The 19,359-nt window shown below is 31.3% G+C and overlaps 1 protein-coding gene and 1 non-coding gene across 2 annotated transcripts; one reads left to right on the top strand and one right to left on the bottom strand.

Annotated features, from left to right (window-relative positions):
• On the top strand, positions 1,019-5,960 carry LOC109710547 (protein YLS7-like). The gene is made up of 4 exons (XM_020233212.1): positions 1,019-2,200; positions 4,030-4,307; positions 4,794-5,127; positions 5,265-5,960. Exons 1-4 carry the CDS (start codon positions 1,732-1,734, stop codon positions 5,723-5,725), a joined length of 1,542 nt encoding a protein of 513 aa, XP_020088801.1. The 5' UTR covers positions 1,019-1,731; the 3' UTR covers positions 5,726-5,960.
• TRNAT-AGU lies at positions 7,451-7,524 on the bottom strand. Its single transcript has one exon. It is a non-coding gene; the product is annotated as a tRNA-Thr (tRNA).

Here is a 19,359-nt window from a genome sequence, read left to right on the forward strand (position 1 = left end):
AAACCGGAAAAAAAAGGAAAAAATAAAAGAAAATGAAAATGACCGAATTTAATTCTCAGACAAAAAGTTGTCCATGGTTTAAGCTTGTTAAAGGACGAAAATACCCATCAACGTCCGACGACTAATGAACGGCTCAGATCATCTCGTGATGAAGGCCGTGAATACAGTTGTACAGGGGATCACCAGATGGACGGATGAGAGGGCTCGGACGAGCGAACGCGCGATCGGAGTGTAAAATAGTCATTTTAACACAACGCAACTTTTCACGTGCATGTTTAATGAGACCCCCCCTCAACCATAAATTATTTGGAAAGAAGCCCATAATTAAAAATCTTGGATTTATACTTAGTTAAATTAAAAAATTATATGCTAATTATTTTAGCTTTATTATTTGTTGAAAAGTTACTGTTGGATAAGATTGTTTAAATTATAAAATTAAAAAATGATTGAGGGTTTGTTAATAAAGAAATTAATAAGAAAAATATGTGAAACTTTAGTTTGGTATTTATCTCATAATTTATTTAATTTAAATTATCTGATAGCTCTTATGCAAAAAAAAATTAAGTATATATGTCACTTATTTTAATGTATATGTAATTACATGAATAAGATAATGCACCAAAATTTTAAAGTAGAATATCCAATAAATAATTTAAATTAAGATATCAAAAAATTAAGTAGTAAAATTAAAATTTTTTTAAAAAGTCAGATCAAAATTGATAGAATATCATATATATTCCCTATATTTTTACCAAAATAATAAAACATATGGGAATATTTAATATATCTGTAATTATATGAATAAGATATTGCGCCAAAATTTTAAAGTGGATTACTATTAAATAATTTAAAGTAAAATATCAAAAAATTAAGTTATCAAATCAATTTTTTTTTAACAAAAACAATAAAATATGTGGAGCATTTTCAGAATTTCTATAGTTTAGGGGTTCTCTGCAAAATTTCTCCGGCTTTTTAACTGTTTTCAATAAAGGAGATTGTTCACACTAATTTATGTGTGACCACCCAAAGCCTTTTTATCTCTTTCACCCCATAAATCGCTCTCTACAAATCGAACAAATTTTTTTTTTAAAATTTTGTTTTATGTAAATTCCTTAGCTCAATCGATAATTCAGAGTACCCCGTCGATCTGTTTTTTTTTTTTTTTTTGAGAATTTTTGAGGTATTTAAGAGGAATTGGTGGGGAATTTCTCTTGGGATGAAGGTGCAATTTCTTTGTATTTGATCTGAAAATGGGGGAAATCGGGATTTTATTGCAGATTTGAGAAGTTTGGATTTGTGATTGCTTCAAAACTCCTCCTTTTAGAGGTGTATAAATGCCCCAATTATGTGTATTTTAATAGGGTTTGCTATAGAAAGTAATTATTAGAACTAGGGTTCGTTAATGCTACATTTATTATGGTTTTGAGCTTTTGAGCTGATTTATGAAGAATTGGAAGCAGGTGATCTGAATATTTTGGCTCACATTTGTGTAATTTGGTGGCTATTTGAAGAATTCTGAGTTGGGTTCTTTCCAAAGGTTCAGGGATTTGGTATTTTAGCTTTTAAAGATTTGAACCAGAGCAAAAGTTTGGAACTTGTAGGAATTTTGGGTCTTTTTTGCTCCTTTTTAGCTTCTGATTCATTAAAAAGAGGTTTTTTTGGCTTTAGAAAGAGCACGGTTTGTGATCTTAGCTGGTGAGACTTGTGGGTGTGGGAAATAAAGTGTGTGGAATGAAGACGACGGCTTCTCCGATAAGCCTTTCGGGTCTTATGGCCGTTCCTCGATGCTTTTCCTCCAATTTTCGCTCTGTCGGAGGATTGGTTTTATGCCTCATGTTAGTTTCTTTGGCCCTGGTTTCGTCATCTCTTTTTCATTCATCATACAAGGATTATCTCCTCAGGCCCGACAATTGGAGCAAGTTCAATTTGCTTTCCAGGAATCAGAGTGGTGTTATAGAAATGACCCATGATGATAAGATTGTTATTAATGTTTCTTTAGCTGATACACTATCGAAATCCGATGGGAAAGCCGAAACGATTATTCCTAACGGCACTTTTGTTCCCGATGCTCTAGTTGGCGAATCCTCTATAAAGGGTTCGGTAGATGATCCTAAGATTGGTTTAGTACGTGATAAGTCATCTTTGTCCGATGCCAATTTAGTCTCAGATGCATCTGCTGACTCTAAGAGAGCCGATCGAAGTAAGTGGTTATCTTGTCCTTGTATTTTCTTTTGAATTCACTGTTATATCATTATTATGTGCTAGTTTGTTTGCCATTACCGTAGGCTAAACTGGGTTATGTTATATTACTGCGTACTTTTAATGGCCATATGGTTTACTTACCTTAGAATTCAAGTGTGTTCACTCGTTTGCCATGGGTATCATGATATCAGAGCTAATTCTAAACCCCTTCATTCTGTGAGGTCGTGGATTTGATCTCCGCACTTCAATATTTAATGGGTTAAATCCTCCTCTCCTATTCATATGCCAATGCCGTCTCTTTTCGGTAACAGCCACAACTGCCACCCTTGTCATTAGCGCCTCTCACTTGTTGTCATCACCACTGACCACACCATATCCTTCAACCAACATTGCCTCCCCAGTTGTCGTTGCTACAACCGTAACCATCACAGTTGCAGAGGCCAGTGTCATCTCCTGCTGCTGTTGCTTTGACTACTCCCATAATGGTTACATCCTTTCCTTCGATTGCTTCATCGTCTCCTCTCTACAAGCAATGCGGCCAATACCTCCACTATGCTGACCATCTCCTTAACCTCCCGCCCTTACTCTGCAGGCGCAAACAACACCACCACCACTTCATCTTCCCAACGGGCCACCACCTCGACCGTAGTGTCTTACACCATCAGCGCATCCAACTTCTCGACCTCTTTCTGCAGTCGCTATCATATTTGTCGGATTGTTTCATCTCTTAGTGCTTTCACTGCCACCACCAGCCAAATAAGACAACTGAATCGACCATGTTGTTTCCTATGCAAACCAAGTGTGCTGGGTGATTCGCCATTCAGAGTCCCATTAGAGCTTATTGAGATTGAAATTGCCATCGCTAGTTTGAAGTTCATTTAGAGATTGCATTGCCTTCTTCAGGAGCAGATAGCATTAATGAGTTCCAAGATGAATGAATCTGTTTGTGATGCTAAGAAGTTCTGTTGCCTGCCATTATCGTCTGTTAACTGTCAACTGTGATCAGTCTAACAGGATACTTGACCTACAGTATGTTGCTATTAGGTCGAAAATATGAGAGAGTTTCAGACGCTTAATTGTGAAGTGTTCTTAAACTTCTTCTGAATCAGTAAAGATCAGCATCATAGAGTTGTCCTGTGTATGGTGCTAAATATTTCTGAAGTAGAAGTATGACATGCAGCATAGATAAACCAAAAAAGATTATTTAGCAATGATTTTGTGTTCTTCTGTGATTATAATGCCCATATCATTTCGCCCTGAAGTGTAACTTACGAAGATATAAGTGAATCAATTCCAAGTCTTTTGTTTCCTATTAATGCTTAGTCTGTTCCCTTTCCTTCTTGCTATACTTCATTTTGTATATCTACAAGTTCATATGCAGTTGTGCTCTAAATTTCAACAATAACATAATATAGGGGCTAATATTTATCACTAATGAATGTCTTGCATCACCTGGGACTTATTTTTTTAGATTTTATTTTATTTTTTTGTATATCCCTTTACCTAGTGATATTCAAGGTTTAGGAATGGAAAATTGAAGTCAAAACTTTGTCCCTCCGGTCCAGGGCTCAGAGTTAATTTACAGAATATTGTGACATCTGAAATTTGTTGAAAATTTGCTTCATATCGACTAGTCTGAATCTGACAGGACACCTGCTGCAAAATGAGATAAAATGCGCTATAAATATAAATTAATTCTTATGGACTTTACAAAATGTTCTGAGTCCCTTTGTACGTAGTGTGACAATGCCCTCTTCAGTTCCGAACAAGTTGTGACGAAGTTTGATGCGATACTTATTGTTTGTTGTTTTTGTTTTCAATTTAAAGGGAGTTGCGATCTGTACCATGGGAAATGGGTTTACGATCCTGCCGGGCCCCTATACACGAGCAATACATGCCCGATCATAACGCAGACGCAGAATTGCCAGGTGAACGGTAGACCAGACAAGGAGTATGTGAACTACAGGTGGAATCCTGACGGATGCGACCTCCCACGTTTTGATGCGAAGAAATTCTTGGAGCTGATGAGGCACAAGACTCTGGCATTTGTCGGGGATTCTGTCGCCAGGAATCAGATGGAATCTCTTGTTTGCATTCTGTGGCAGGCAAGAACCCTTCGCCTACTTTTCTGGCGTCATAATGCATTCTGTTAACCTTCATTTGTCGGGGATCCATTGAAGCATGATTTTCAATTTTCTTCTGCTCATTTAAGAATTTTTTCTTTTTTAACAAAATTACACTATCTATTGTTTTCTTGAATTCTGAATTCAACCCTAAAAATTCTAACAATTTAGTTGTATATTTTTAGTCTATTTGTTGATTTTGTGCCATGACAACACCACAAATGACTCGTTTGTCAAATTGAAACCTGGAGGATGAAATCAAAAGTGAGCCCAAATTTTACTGACGAAACCGGAATAAAAATCAATCTTCAGGTTAAGATGGAAACCTTGATGATGAAATTGAAATCGGGGTCAGAAAGTAGGACTAAATTTGTGCCTAACCCAAAGTAAAATTAAACCAATGCTCTATGCACATACCTGTATCTGCCATAAAAATCAATCTAACATATCCTCCTAATCTCTTAACAGGTAGAGGCTCCGAAGAACCGTGGCAATCGTCGGATGCAGAGGTGGTACTTCCCCTCGACCTCAACATCGATCGCTCGCGTTTGGTCCTCGTGGCTCGTGAACCGAACCAACGCTCCCTTGGTATCAGCCCGCAATGGGATAGACCAGGTCCAGCTCGACATCCCTGACAAGGTCTTCATGGACTTGCTTCCGAGATTCGACGTCCTCGTCCTCTCTTCCGGCCATTGGTTTGCCAAACGGTCGGCTTATCTCTTGAATGGCACGATCGTCGGGGGCCAGCTCTGGTGGCCCAAAGAATTCGGCACGATGCCAGTTAATAACGTCGAGGCATTCGGTATTGTTTAACAACTGTTATTTCCCTCTCTAACATTGGAAAACTTACAAGCACCAAGGGCTCGGTGCTTTTAAAAGCACCATAGTCGTTTTATATATATATAATATTCTAACAATTTTTTTTTAAATATTCCATAGGTATATCAGTTGAGACGAGCCTCTCTGCAATCGCCAACAACCCTAATTTTACCGGCCTCGTAATCATCCGGTCATACTCACCGGACCACTACGAAGGTGGGGCATGGAACACTGGCGGGTCATGCACGGGGAAGACTCGGCCTGTTACTGAGCTGGTACAGAATGGATTTACCAACATAATGTATGAGAAGCAAGTCACAGGTTTCCAACGGGCGGCGGCGAAGGCGAGAGGTGGAGCTAAATTGAGGTTCATGGACATTACGGAGCCTTTTGCGTATCGTCCCGACGGGCACCCGGGCCCGTACAGGAACACAGATCCGAAAAAGGTGACGACGAGGGGAACCAATGGAGAGCCCCCGCCGCAGGATTGCCTGCATTGGTGCATGCCGGGGGCGATCGACACCTGGAATGAGTTTTTGCTGGAGATCATCCGAAGAGAATACGAGGGAGCCGGAAACTGACCTTCGGTTCGCTGATAAATTTCAATCTCTCTAACTTCTTGTACTACATACAGGGCGGCGTCTGCTCGTTCTTCGCCATCTTATATAGGAGAAAAATCTTTCACTAGATACTAAATTCGCGAGACTTTATTTCTATTCTTTTTAGACGACTTGTAACCGGCGCCTTTTCTTGTAAAATTTCTGAGGTATATAGTTCAGTAAAGAATACCCCTCTTTTTATCGGCTGCGCCTATAATTCTCTTTCTGTACATTGAATTGAATGTGTTGTTTGCTGGTTGGGAAAGCTGTTTTCTGGTGATATTTGGGAGCTTGCATGGTGTGGTTTTTGACGCAGCTTTTTCCGCATTACTTAAGAAATCGGAAATATGCTTGTCGATTTCGAAATTACAGGCTCTAATTCGGCAAATTTTGCGTCTTTTTAATCACAGTGAGGATGCTGATAAAATTTTTGGGTCTTTATTGCTTTAAAATTTTATAGTAAGTTTTCAAAATAACATTTAAAATTTAGAGTTTTTCTCTTCTGATGCTGTAAAGTGATTGTTACAGTGTCATGGAAAAAGCATCAAAAGTTTGATGCTTCTTTCCACTGAATGTAATTTTTGAGAGGTGCTTCTTCCTCTTCTCATAGCAAAACCTATTTGCTCCTTCTAAAACATGGATATATGATCAAGCTTGTTCTAGAGAACACAGAAAAATATAAGAAGGAAAACACAAAGAAACCAGAAAAAGTGCTTATATAAAACTTTGTTGGACTTTGTTAACTTAAGAAGTGCTTCTTTCTTTCCACTCCAATTGAATGTTACATATAAAAGATGTATCTTTAGCGGAGTAATTCCTTCAATAGAATGAGGCTCCTATATGCCAAACACTTACAAACGGAATGATTCATTTTCGATTTCGATTCCTGAATTACAGAGTGTCAAACCAAGCACAGCCTATATATAATGCCAGATTAGGAATTCTCTTTAATTTTAAAAACTGTATAATTTCTTCCGACGAGGAACAATTTGTGAAGATCAGTTATTACTATGGTTTCAATCAAATGGATAATCCTTATCTATCACGTAAATTTTGGTATAAATAAAATACGTATTCATATTTTTTTAAAAAAAAATTATCATTGTGGTCCACATAATAAAGTCTAACAATATATGTATATATTCCTCATTTCCTCCTAAGAAATAGAAATCAACTAAAAACCAAAAATAAGATACCAATTCTAAACCAAGAGGAAAGGCAAAACAACAGCAAAAAGAAACCAAAAAGTGGTAACAAAACTGAAATTTCTATGGTGTAAAAATATAAAACAAAAATGTTTAAAATAGTAAAGTAAAAAAAGTAGCAAAAAGAAACCAAAAAGTGGTAATAAAATTGAAATCTCTGTGGTGTAAATACATAAACAAAATTTTTTTAAATAGTAAAATAAAAACAGTAGCAAAAAGAGGTAACAAAATTGAAATTTCTCTGGCGTAAAAATAGGAAAAATGTTTCCAATAGTAGAATAAAAGCAGCAGCTAAAAAAAAATCTAAAAAGTGGCAATAAAATTGAAATTTCGCTGGTATAAAAATAGAAAACAAAAATGTTTTAAATATTTTTGTGGTGTAAAAATAGAAAAGAAAAATGTTTAAAATAGCAAAATAAAAGCAGTAGCAAAAAGAAACCAAAAAGTGGTAATAAAATTGAAAATTGAAACAAAATTTTTTTAAATAGTAAATAAAAAAAAATGCTTTCACTGAGAGTTGAACTCAGGACCTCCCGCTTACTAAACGGGTGCTCTAACCAACTGAGCTATGAAAGCTTTTTAATTTTATATTTTACCAAAACATATTTAATTTATTTTATTAATTAAATGATTTATTCTGATATTTATACACTTAACTTTACATGTTCTTAGAGTAGCATTAATTTTCAAAATAATCTATTGATTTATCCTAAAGTAAATTTGGCAGTGTACTATTTTGGGATTAGTCCTATAACCTGGATATAATTTATTTTTCAAATTAAACATATATATATATATGACCTAAATAACAACAATTACTTAATTTGGAGCTTTTAGCTGTGGTCGTGTTCAAAACCTCTCCTTACAAAAACTCTAATTTTTTATATATTAAAAAAAAGGGTTTGGTGGTTGGTTCATGAGGTCTCAAGTTCGAATTCTAATTGATTTACATTTCTAGTTAAGTTTATTTCTAAATGAAATAAACGAAGCGGGTAATATACTACCTATCTCTCTCTCAAAAAAAAAAAAAAAGGGTTAATGATCAAAGTTACAATAAACACCAAAATTTAAAGTCCAGAAATTTTGAAACCACAATTGTTTTCTCCGATCTAGCAATTCCTTTTGTTCGATTCTTTGATTATCACCTTGATTTAATTTGACCACAAATTTATTTTCTAAAAATATCTAGTGATCAACAAATTTCTTAATAATATCGCTTAATGAGTAAGAAAAGTCGATGCTGTAAAATATAACACTTAGTCTTCGTAGTTTGTGAAATGTATCACTGTATTAATTATTTTATTTAACGATAGGTTTTTAAGGTAGGACAAACTTAATTTTACTAGATAATAAAGATGTGCTAAATTACATGGGTGCTAATTATAGTTTAGCCAAAATTAATTTATACATCACTCAAAATATATAAATAAGTTATAAGTGGGGACAAAGAGTGATCAATGAATTCTTTTTGGCTCAAATCACCCTCACCTCATTTTTGCTCATTGTTTGAAAATTTTTGTTGTTAATTTCTCTCATTTTAAACTTCAAAACCTTTCACTATGAAAACCTAAAAAAAAAAAAAACAAAAACAAAATATATATTACACATGGAAGGTTGTTGATGCTACATTATTAATTCACTTGTTTCTTATCGTTCATTAATGAGAGGGCCATGAGAAACTATACGTATTTGGGAATAATCCCAACCATATATGCCCCCAAAATTGTAAAATATCGAAAATCCCTTTGGAAATTTTAAATTTGGTAAAAGTATAAAGAACTTATTTGAATTATGGACCATTTTGAGTCGGCTATCAGACTTTTCAAAATTTCGATTTGACTAAATAAACTTTCAATTTGTTTGATTTGAGTCATCAGTCAATGATATTTCGGCTATAGATTTAAATAACTTACTTTAATAAATTTATATATAGTTGCAAATATTATATATATAAAGTATACTAGCTAAATCTATAAAAGTAAACGACAGATTCAAATTTTTAAATAAAAGTGCTGCTGACCGGTTTGAATTAAACAAACTGAAAGATTGAATAGCTAAATTAAAATTTCAAGAGATTGAATAGTCAACTTATAATAATCTATAATTTAGATAAATTTTATATATTCTTTCTATATATTTTACTTATTTTTAGTGAATTGTACTTGGAAGCAATTATCCAATCCGAATACGACGCGTCATCGCAAATTTCCACCCTTAAATATTCTATTGTTTACTGTTGTTGTTGATGGTAATCGATAGGCAAAATGTCTCAATACAAATCCAATAATGTAACTAAATATGTAGGTGAAAGGTTATATATATAGGTTGTAGTTTTGCGCCGCCCAAAGACCAAAGTTGATGTCATTGGAATATTTGGCCATTTATTTGAGCTAAGTCCCAAATGAGTTGTTTTCATATATTGTAGCTTGTCACTTTTGTGTGTGTGTAGAAGTCCTTCGTGCTATTAAGTTGTTTTCAATGATGCGACTTCCAAATCGACGATTGGCTCCGTTAGACTTGATCTACACTATTAAAAGTAGTTGGAAACTGAATTTTATAATTTTTCGGCATCATTTACCTATCAAACAAGTAGCCTAAACACACACGAACGGCTGAAAATAAAAATCTCATAAAAAATAATAATAAATGACTTGAATTTAAGATCACAGATATTGATCTTACTTTGAATAGTGAAAAAAATTTTCTATAAAAATTTTATCAGATTTGAATTGTTTTACATCATTAAATTTACAAACGCTTCACATCTACCAATAAAGTTGTCAATTTTGAGACCGTTTGATCACTAGCCAAATGATGCCGAAAAATTATGAAATTTAGTTTCCAAATACTTTTAATAGTGCAGATCAAGTCTGATGAATCTGATCGTCGATTTGAAAGCCGCATAATTAAAAACAACTTAGTTGCACGGAGATCCGATCGTATACCAGCCTAGCTCTCTCTATATATATATATATATATATATATATATATATATATATTAAAAAATATATTAAAGGTTTTTATTTTTGTTTTTTTAGGTATTATTATGCGGATAAGAACGTCGAGGAGGTGCATACGTGTTGTTCTTATATTGTGGTTGAGCCCTTGGGGTGCTATATATAGGTTTTGAAAACAGCTCCATACGGTCAGATTTTTTATAAAATTATATTTATATTTATATTTTTTTAAAAAATAATAATGTATATCAAATACTAAATTTTTATTATTATATTTTTTTAAACTAAATTTGGATTCAGATACGAGTGGGATTTGTATTTAGATAATAATATATACTAATATACGTGTAAAAATATAAACTAAAGTTAGCGTCAATAAAACACACAATGTAATTAAAGGTTCGTACTCATATTCAAATTTTGTATACTTAAATTTTATTCAATAAAATGTAATATTTTAACATAAAATTTATAGTAAAATAAATAAAAAACACGATAGAAAATCACTTTATCTCCTATAATATATATTTATAATCCTCTTATCTCTTAGAGATGAAAACGGTTAAACACGGTCAAATTATTTAAGAAACCATATCTGCATCCATTTTTTATTTTCAAATGCGAATTCGAATACGAATGTATGTCGAATATTAAATTTTGGCTCGCATCGTATCGGAATTGGTATTGAATATCCACTTTCAACCCTACCTTATAGTTTAAATGAAGCCAAATAAATAAATTTTGATAAAAAAATTATACGAAATTTATCTTAACTATGGGCCATTTTGAAATGACTTCTCAATCTTTCAAAAATTTGATTTTATCGTCCAACTTTTCAATTTATTTGATTTGGGTCAGTCAACGGCAATTTGACTTTAAACGGCTAGTAAACTTACTTTTAATGAACTTAGAAATTGTTTGGTTGAATGTAAATGTAAAGTGTTGTTCGATATGCATGTAATTAGAATGGTAACACTTGTAATTGCATAAATCTTGTATGATTCAATGTTATAGAAAGTGCCGTAATTATAAATATTTTGTTTGGTTATATGCGATTGACAAGAGCGGTTACAAAATTTTATCATTTTATACATGGGATTGTGAGATTACACCCAATAATAAAAGAAAAAAAAAATTTCATGTTTGGAAGATTAATATTAGGAAGGTAAGCTTATCTTTGTTTAATGTTGCTCTTTCCAACTGCTGCATTTGGAACTACAGCCGATTTGAGCATAATTTTATTTGGCCTGTGGTTCCAATTACTACAGTTGGATTCAAATATATGAAACCAAATGGTGAATTTGAATTTGCATACAATTACAACTACAGTGCACTTACAACTACTTATAACCAAACAATTTCTTATTGTTGCAAAAATTACATGAAATATACTAATTAAATCTATAAAAATAAATGACATATTTAAAATTTGAAATCAAAATATCGTTTACTATTTAAATCAAACAAATTGAAATGTTGAGTCATAAAATTAAAATTTTAAGAGATAAGATAGCCTTTTCAAATGGTCTATCTATATAGCTAAGAAAAGCTATCTAAATAATTGTGATCACATGCATTTGCATAAAGAGACAATATGGGAGGTAATGATTAATGAATGGAATTTATCCATATAATAATAGTGAATAACTTTTGTGAAGGATTTTAGTTACAAGTATTGTCTCATGTTGGATATATATGTATGTGTATATACACTTTCCTACTTTATCCTCCCATCCCTTTTAGAATCTCTTCTTTGTACCTCAAAATTTAAAAATATAATATTATTTCGTCACCCTTCCTGCACATATCATATGATACAACTAAGCAATTATTAATATACCCAATTTGATCTTTAGAAATAACAAAAAAAAGAAAAAGAAAATAAATAGTAGGAAATTTCTTTCACAAAGTTACATAATTTGAAGAAAAATAAAAATTATATATATATCCATTATTCTAAAATATTATCTTGCTTATCAGTTTCATGTGCTCTTCATATTTATCATGCACGTGAGTGTGAGGTGTTACTATATATATTTCTAAGTCTGTTTCCTATTAGGTTAATCTTTTAGATTATACGAATTGTTATCTTTTTCTAATGAGATGTTCAACTGAAACCTCTCCAATAAATTCCTTTTTCTTTTTTTTTTTCTTTTTTTTAAAAGAGATAGATAGCACGCTACCCGCTTCATTTATTTCATTTAGAAATAAACTTAGCTGGAAATGTTAATCAACTAAGATTCGAACTTGGGATCTCGGGTACCAACCACCAAATCATTTACCACTTGCTTTAGGCCACGGCACTCCGTTGCATGTTAAGACTATTTCGGAGTCGTTCCTTATATATGATTAGATTAGTTTCTTAATTAAGATGATATTTGAGTTGGGCTTTAGCTTCCATTATTCTATTAGTTTGTGGATTCATTTTGCATCACAAATATCTTTGGTGCATAATATTTTTAGAAATGCTCTTTGTGCCCCCACAAAGAATAGTCACCTAATAAGCTATTAATGTATTGGCAAACGTATATTCCGCTTTCAATTACATCATTTTTTTTAGAATAAAATAATCACATTATAGGTGAAATATCACTACAACAAAATATGTTTTAAACGACACTCTATTCTAGCGTCTTCAATATTAGACAAATGCCGACACCATGATTAAACATCTCTAATAAACGTATTTTTATCAAATATTGATAAAAGTTTTTCGACATTATATTAAAACGTCGATATATTTATCCCGACATATTTACTTAACCACTTTTTACTCGACGTCTTTTCAAGCGTTGAGATTATTCTTACCAACACTTTAAAGCGTCATTAGTTATTGTTTAAAGTGTCTTTTAAATGTAAGAATTATTGTAGCGTATCTAATTCTACTAAATCAAAACCGTTAAAATCTTACAAGAAGCTAAAATCAAACTTTTAAAGTTTTAATTTGCATCATAATTCATAAAATTAAAAGGATTTATAATGTATAAGTTATTATCAGATAACTCTTTCCAACATCCAAATCAGCGTAAAATCTTCTTTTTTGCATAATAATTCATCGACATTATACAACAACATTCATGATAACCATATATTAAAGTATCATTACGAGTTACTAACAATATCTCACTTTTATATATAGTTAATGTATTGACATACAAATATAATAAAATTTAATTAATTGATGCACATATTTTAAAAATATCGCATAAAATTGTTAATATATCAGCGATATATGAATATAGTTTTTTTTATTTTTTGATCCAAGGTCATTTTCTTATAATTGTGTTAAAATTTTGTGGGACAAAGAATATTCCCATCCCACCATGTGAAAAACCTGAGTGCATGAATTGGTTTAATTTCCTAGTTAAATCTGTGTATTGGGTGACACATCTTTTGTTTTTGGGAAAACTTCAAAAACCCCCTTATGGTTTCAATTTTTTTCACTTTAGTACCTTGTGGTTTAAAATATATCAAATTAGTACCATGTGGTTTCTCACTTTATCACTTTAGTACCATGTGGTTTAAAGTGTATCAAGTTAGTACCCCGTGGTTTTGCACTTTATCACTTTAGTCACATGTGGTTTTAATTTTGTATCAAGTTAGTACCCTGTGATTTTTTAAACCATAGGATACTAAAGTGATAAAGTGTGAAACTACAGGGTACTAAAGTGATAAAGTGAGAAACCACAGGGTACTAACTTGATACACTTTAAATCACAGGGTACTAAAGTGATAAAGTGAGAAACCACATGGTACTAACTTGATACACTTTAAATCATAGGATGCTAAAATGAAAAAGTGTGAAACCACAGGGATTTTTTTTGAAGTTTTCCCTTTGTTTTTTTATTATTTCATGGAAAATGTGTGCGTCATTGATGGGTTTGGTCACACGACTCACACCTCGACCTCATTGGATAACCAAGTCAATAAATAAATAAATAAATAAACTAGTGAATAATTGTCACCACAAAGACAATTTTTTTTTTCTTTTTATATATTTTTAAAATATTCTAATACTTTAAACTGTGAAAATGATGTCACCACACCTTTTTGTGAGACACACATTCTCTTGCTTCTTCACTCATTTGTCATTACTCTTTTAGCCTTAGTTTATTTTATAATTTTTTTCACAGTAAATATAAAATTTTGTGAGACCCCCTCAACTATAGACTAATTTGAAATAGGCTCGTCAACTTTATTGATAAATTGCAATTTGACCACTTATGCATGCTTTCGATTTATAATTCGAGTAAGCAAGAAAAAAAAATAAGGGCAGACTTCAAATACCACTCCTGTGATTTCGTATTTTTTTATTTTAGTATCCTATAGTTTAAAGTGTATCAATTTAGTACCTTATAATTTTATTTTATTTTATTTTTTTCGTCATCACCTCCGTTAACATTTGGTAAAATTATATACAAAAAAGTATAAAATACCCCACCGAAATTTACTGAATATTCATTTTAGCATCTTTTAATTTTAACTTTATCACTAATTTAACGAAAAAAAAAAATAGTGGAAGGGATAATAAAAAGAGAAAAGTGAAACCACGGGATACTAAATTGATACGCTTTAAATCACAGGATACTAAAGTGAGTAAGTGCGAAACCACAAGATAATATTTGAAGTTTTCCGAAAAATATGGACCAAATTGTAATTTTACAAAAGATTAAGGTTTATAAATAAAAATGGTGGCGATGGTTCTCTTCTTTAATGAGGAGTATGAGATAAGCACACAATGGGTAATAAAAGTTGATGTAGCAAATCAAAGTGTATAAAGAGGACAAATTTGTGTTCTCGAGGACTCTCATATGATTAATTGTATTATATTTTGTAGCTTTAATATATAATAAGTCTCAAATCTCTTTGATGTTGATTCCTCATAAGATTTTGTGTTTGGTTCCCCAGAAAAGAAAAAAAAAAGTTTTTTGTTTGAAAAGTATTTTTCGACAGTTTGATTTCCACAAAAAAAAAAAAAAAAATTCTAAAAAAGGTTTTTTTTTTCTTTCAGATTTTATGAAAATGTCTTTTTTTTATTTGTTTTCTGAAACTTTTATCCAGCAAAATAAAAATTATAAAAGATAATGTTTTATTATTAAGGAAAATAGTACCATTCTTAAAAAAAAAAAAAAAAAAAGGTTGGAATGAGAGAGGAATCCTTTATTAAAGGGTTAATTTTATAAGGATTCCTGCAAACATAGTGAATAACAAATATATCCCTATAAAGTTTAATTTTTATATATTGTTTCAGCAAAAGTTTTAATATTTTTAAATATGTTCTGCTGATTTATTATCGTTAAAGAACCGCCAGAAAACTGTTTATATTTTCAATTTTATCATTACAAATATGTTCCTTAAAAAGTCATAACAATATAATATAAGAGAGGTAAAAATGTCAAAAAGTAACTAAGGTTAAGTATTTAATCTATAGTTAACTAAATTTTTCTAACAGATTCTAACGGCAGAGACATATTTGAAAACATCAAAATTTTTACAGAGATAACATATGAAAGTTGAACTTTGTAGAGATATATTTGCAATTTACTATATTTACAGGAACCTGTATAAAATTAACCTTAAATTTATTAAATATGAGAAACTATACATGCTTTATTAGAAAATTCTCATCTAGTCCAAAATCCAAATATATACATATTGTGATATAATTTTTGGAGCCTACTTACCTAAAAGCTTAAGCCTTTATTACTCTTTAGACTATTATTGAAACTAAAACTACCAAAACTACTGTTACCTTTGATTGGAGTAGAAAAACCTAAACTAAGCTACTCAGTTCTCGTTACGAACACGAAAGTATTTTTGTTTTTGAATCGCGCAAATTATTTATATATTGTTGTTGCAGAAAATGAGGGGTCTCTCCTTCATCATATGTTTCTATGGCCTGCACACTCTAATTAAATCCGAATTCGACTTTTCTAATAAGCATGAATATGAAATTAATAAAAATAAAATTATGATAATTTCCGCCGAATATTCCAAAAATCAAAATCCTAAAGAAGATTATATCGGATGACCGAAATATCACGCTAACAATAGTCTTTTATTCAAAAAAAAAAAAAAAAAAAACAATAGTCTTTTATTTTGTTTTTCCTGTGAGTCAATAGATTCTTCTTTAAACGTGACCTTGACTATTGCGCCACCATTTATTCAGTGGCCCCGTAGCTTTTAATAAAAGTAATCAATAGTTTTTAAATTATTATGTTGGAAATTTGCTACATTATATTGATACAGGATTTTCTCTGGCACTAATTTGTTATGACAAAAGTGAAAAAAATTTAGTTCGTCGAGCGTGAAAATATCAAAAAAAAAAATTGAGAAAGAGAGAGAGAAAAAATAACCCACACAAATACTTTTGCGGTTCAACCACTGACCTATGCCTACGGGCAAAGATGCAATAGAGATTTTCATTATAATTAGAATAGTATACAAAAATATGTCTCTCTCACAAAATTTTAGTCTAAAAAGATATACGCGTACTTCTTCTCGTTTGCTTAACCAAATTAATAGAATAAAGGCGTAATTATAATAGTGACTAAACCCTAATAAGATTAGAAATACAAATCCCCTAAGACTAGAAATAACCTCAATAAGATTAGATATAATCTAAACTTAACTTAATGAATAGTCAGAACAAAACAAGGTTTTAGAAAACTTTACAGTTCCAGAATTCGAGACATATATATCTTACAATCTTCATATTGACTTGAATTTTATTTGTCTTCTCCACTAAATCTCCAAAAGCTCGTGAAATGCTGCTTTTCATACAAATCAAGTTTATAATTTCAGAATTCAAGATACATTTAACATTTCAGCTCTAATACCAATTATTATAAATAGATCCGGCCTAATCAAAGCCCATATGCCCAAGAGTGTTACATATCTGACATATTGACTGTTTCATATTATTTAACATGCTATCAAAATAGAATGTTCCGAGTTCGAATCATACGCGATAAGTAGAAATCTTCTGCACTATAGATTTCCCACTTACTCTCCTATAACTTAGTGGGGTTCCCAACTAAGAAGTGTAAAGCAATTGGAAGAAACCATAATGAATTTCATGAGAAATAAATGCATGCACATGAAACAAAGTCAAAAGAGGCCACCTTCATTTTATCACAAATAAAGGCAAATTATTCTGATTGGGACTAATTGTGCCAATTAATTTAGGGATGTTGGGGGGTCAAATATGATATTTTTTTTACAATTAAGAGCACATGTTCCATTGTGGTCTTAGATTAATTTTTAATTTATACTTACATTGTCTTATTTTGGCTTTGTAGATGTGTCATGAAGATATGTTCCAAGAAATCTTTTTCTGACTTAAATTTGTACTCCATGGTCTTTAAAATATTTACAAGTAATAATGAAAACAACATAAATAATTTGTAAACATATTGCCTTTTCTTTTTTTTCTCATTTGTTTAAGATGTAAATATGTAATGGGGTCAAAGAGCCAAAAAAAAAAACAAACAAATTGATGTGAAGATGTATGCATGAAGTGTAACGACCCAGCCCACTAGCAACAATAACTCATTGGGTCCAAACCACTAGTCCCCCCCATTTCCATCCGATGTGGGACACCCCCCGTTAAGGCCTTGACGTCCTCGTCAGTCCAATCACACACAGCCCAAGATCACCAGGCGATGTGAGACTCGTCTCGCTAGCCCGTCATCCAGACCCTGGCTCAGCCAAGACTCGCCACATATGTCCAGCTGGTGAACCGGCTCTGATACCAAATGTAACGACCCAGCCCACAAGCAACAATAACTCGTTGGGTCCAAACCACCAGCCCAAAATGCTTAAGCCTAGTTATTATTACTAGTGTCTAAGTCTCTTATAAACCCAATGACAACCCCATTCCCATTCGATGTGGGACTATTGGGGTGTCACATGAAAAGCCTCTCAACATTGATATACAATTTTGACATGAACTTTATGGACAATATTTTCTTTTGTAGTCATTCCTCAACTCTATTTATTTGTTTTGGTTAAACTTATTGAATTAATAAATTTTATTCAAATCACTATTTCCTTAGCACATCAATTTTATTAAAATTAATAAGAAAATAAATGTATCACAGATACTTCTATAAATCTCATGTGTCTGTGTCATATTCGTGTCTGACGTGGACATGCCATGTATAAATGCACGTTCGATACCGGTCCACCTATTGAAATAATATATAATTTTTTATTTTATTTTGTTTATGCTTATGCATAGATATAATATAAGATAATAACTCTTTTGGCTTTTTGATGAATATACATATATAATTAATATAAATAAATTATGTGCGACGGCAAATTTTTTTTAAAAAATATATGAACTATCGGTGAAAAAGTTTTATTAACTATCATTTGCATGAGAAGTGTAATAATAATTTAAAAATTAATATTTTATATATAATAAATATACTATAACATAAATAAAATTTATTTTATTAGCAGTGTCAAGTATCTGTATCCCCTTTTTTTTGAAAATTACCGAATTACCGTGTTTGAGCCATGTCGTATCCAGTGTTATGTATTCCATATCAGTGTTCGTGATACTTAGATAAAATATATATTTATTTCAGCTAAAAGTAATTTTTATCCTAAAATCTAACAAAGAAATATCAATTAATTTAACCACCTAATTGAATTTGACTAAAATAACTCATAGCAAAAAAAATATAAATTGAGAAGGTGTTAAACAACAAAAAAAAGAAGTTTAGGAGCCTATTTCAATTACAATTATGCTATGGTATTAATGGATTATGATTAGGATTATCAACAAACAAAAACAACAAATGGGAGACCGCCACCTGGCATTCCATTTTGCCTGTTTATAGAATATATTATATAATTAATATAAATTAATTATGAATGGACAAATAATTATTAATTTTTTAGGAAAAAGTTCGTAGACATTTCATTAAAAATGTAGAACTTGATTTCAACATAGTCCCTTATAACAATTATAAAGAAATTAAGTAAATATCCAAATCCAGAAAATAAAAAAAAAATATATATTTAAATACGATGTCCCAATTAGGAATGTCAATGGGTACATATATCCGAAATTTTATCGAAACCCGAATACGAATAAAATGAATTTATCTTGTAATGAACGAATATACTTTCGGATACAAATATAAAAAATAAAAATACGACGGATTTGTCTGCACCCAACCTGAGCCCAAATTAATTTTACAGTATATTATATATATATATATATATATATATATATATGTATTTAATGTTTTATTTGAATTTATATATTAAAAATTTAGATTTAACGTAATGTATTTTGAAATATAGTAAAGAGAAAAATTGTTTCGAGTTCGGGTTTGGAGTTTAAGATTTTTGGTCGGATTCGAATTTAGATATGCATTTTAAAAATCTGTCGGATTCAGATTTGAATTTCGAATTTAATTGTTAGATTTGGGTTTGG

The sequence above is a fragment of the Ananas comosus genome, linkage group 5 (assembly GCF_001540865.1).
Source record: "Ananas comosus cultivar F153 linkage group 5, ASM154086v1, whole genome shotgun sequence".
Lineage (NCBI taxonomy): Eukaryota > Viridiplantae > Streptophyta > Magnoliopsida > Poales > Bromeliaceae > Ananas > Ananas comosus.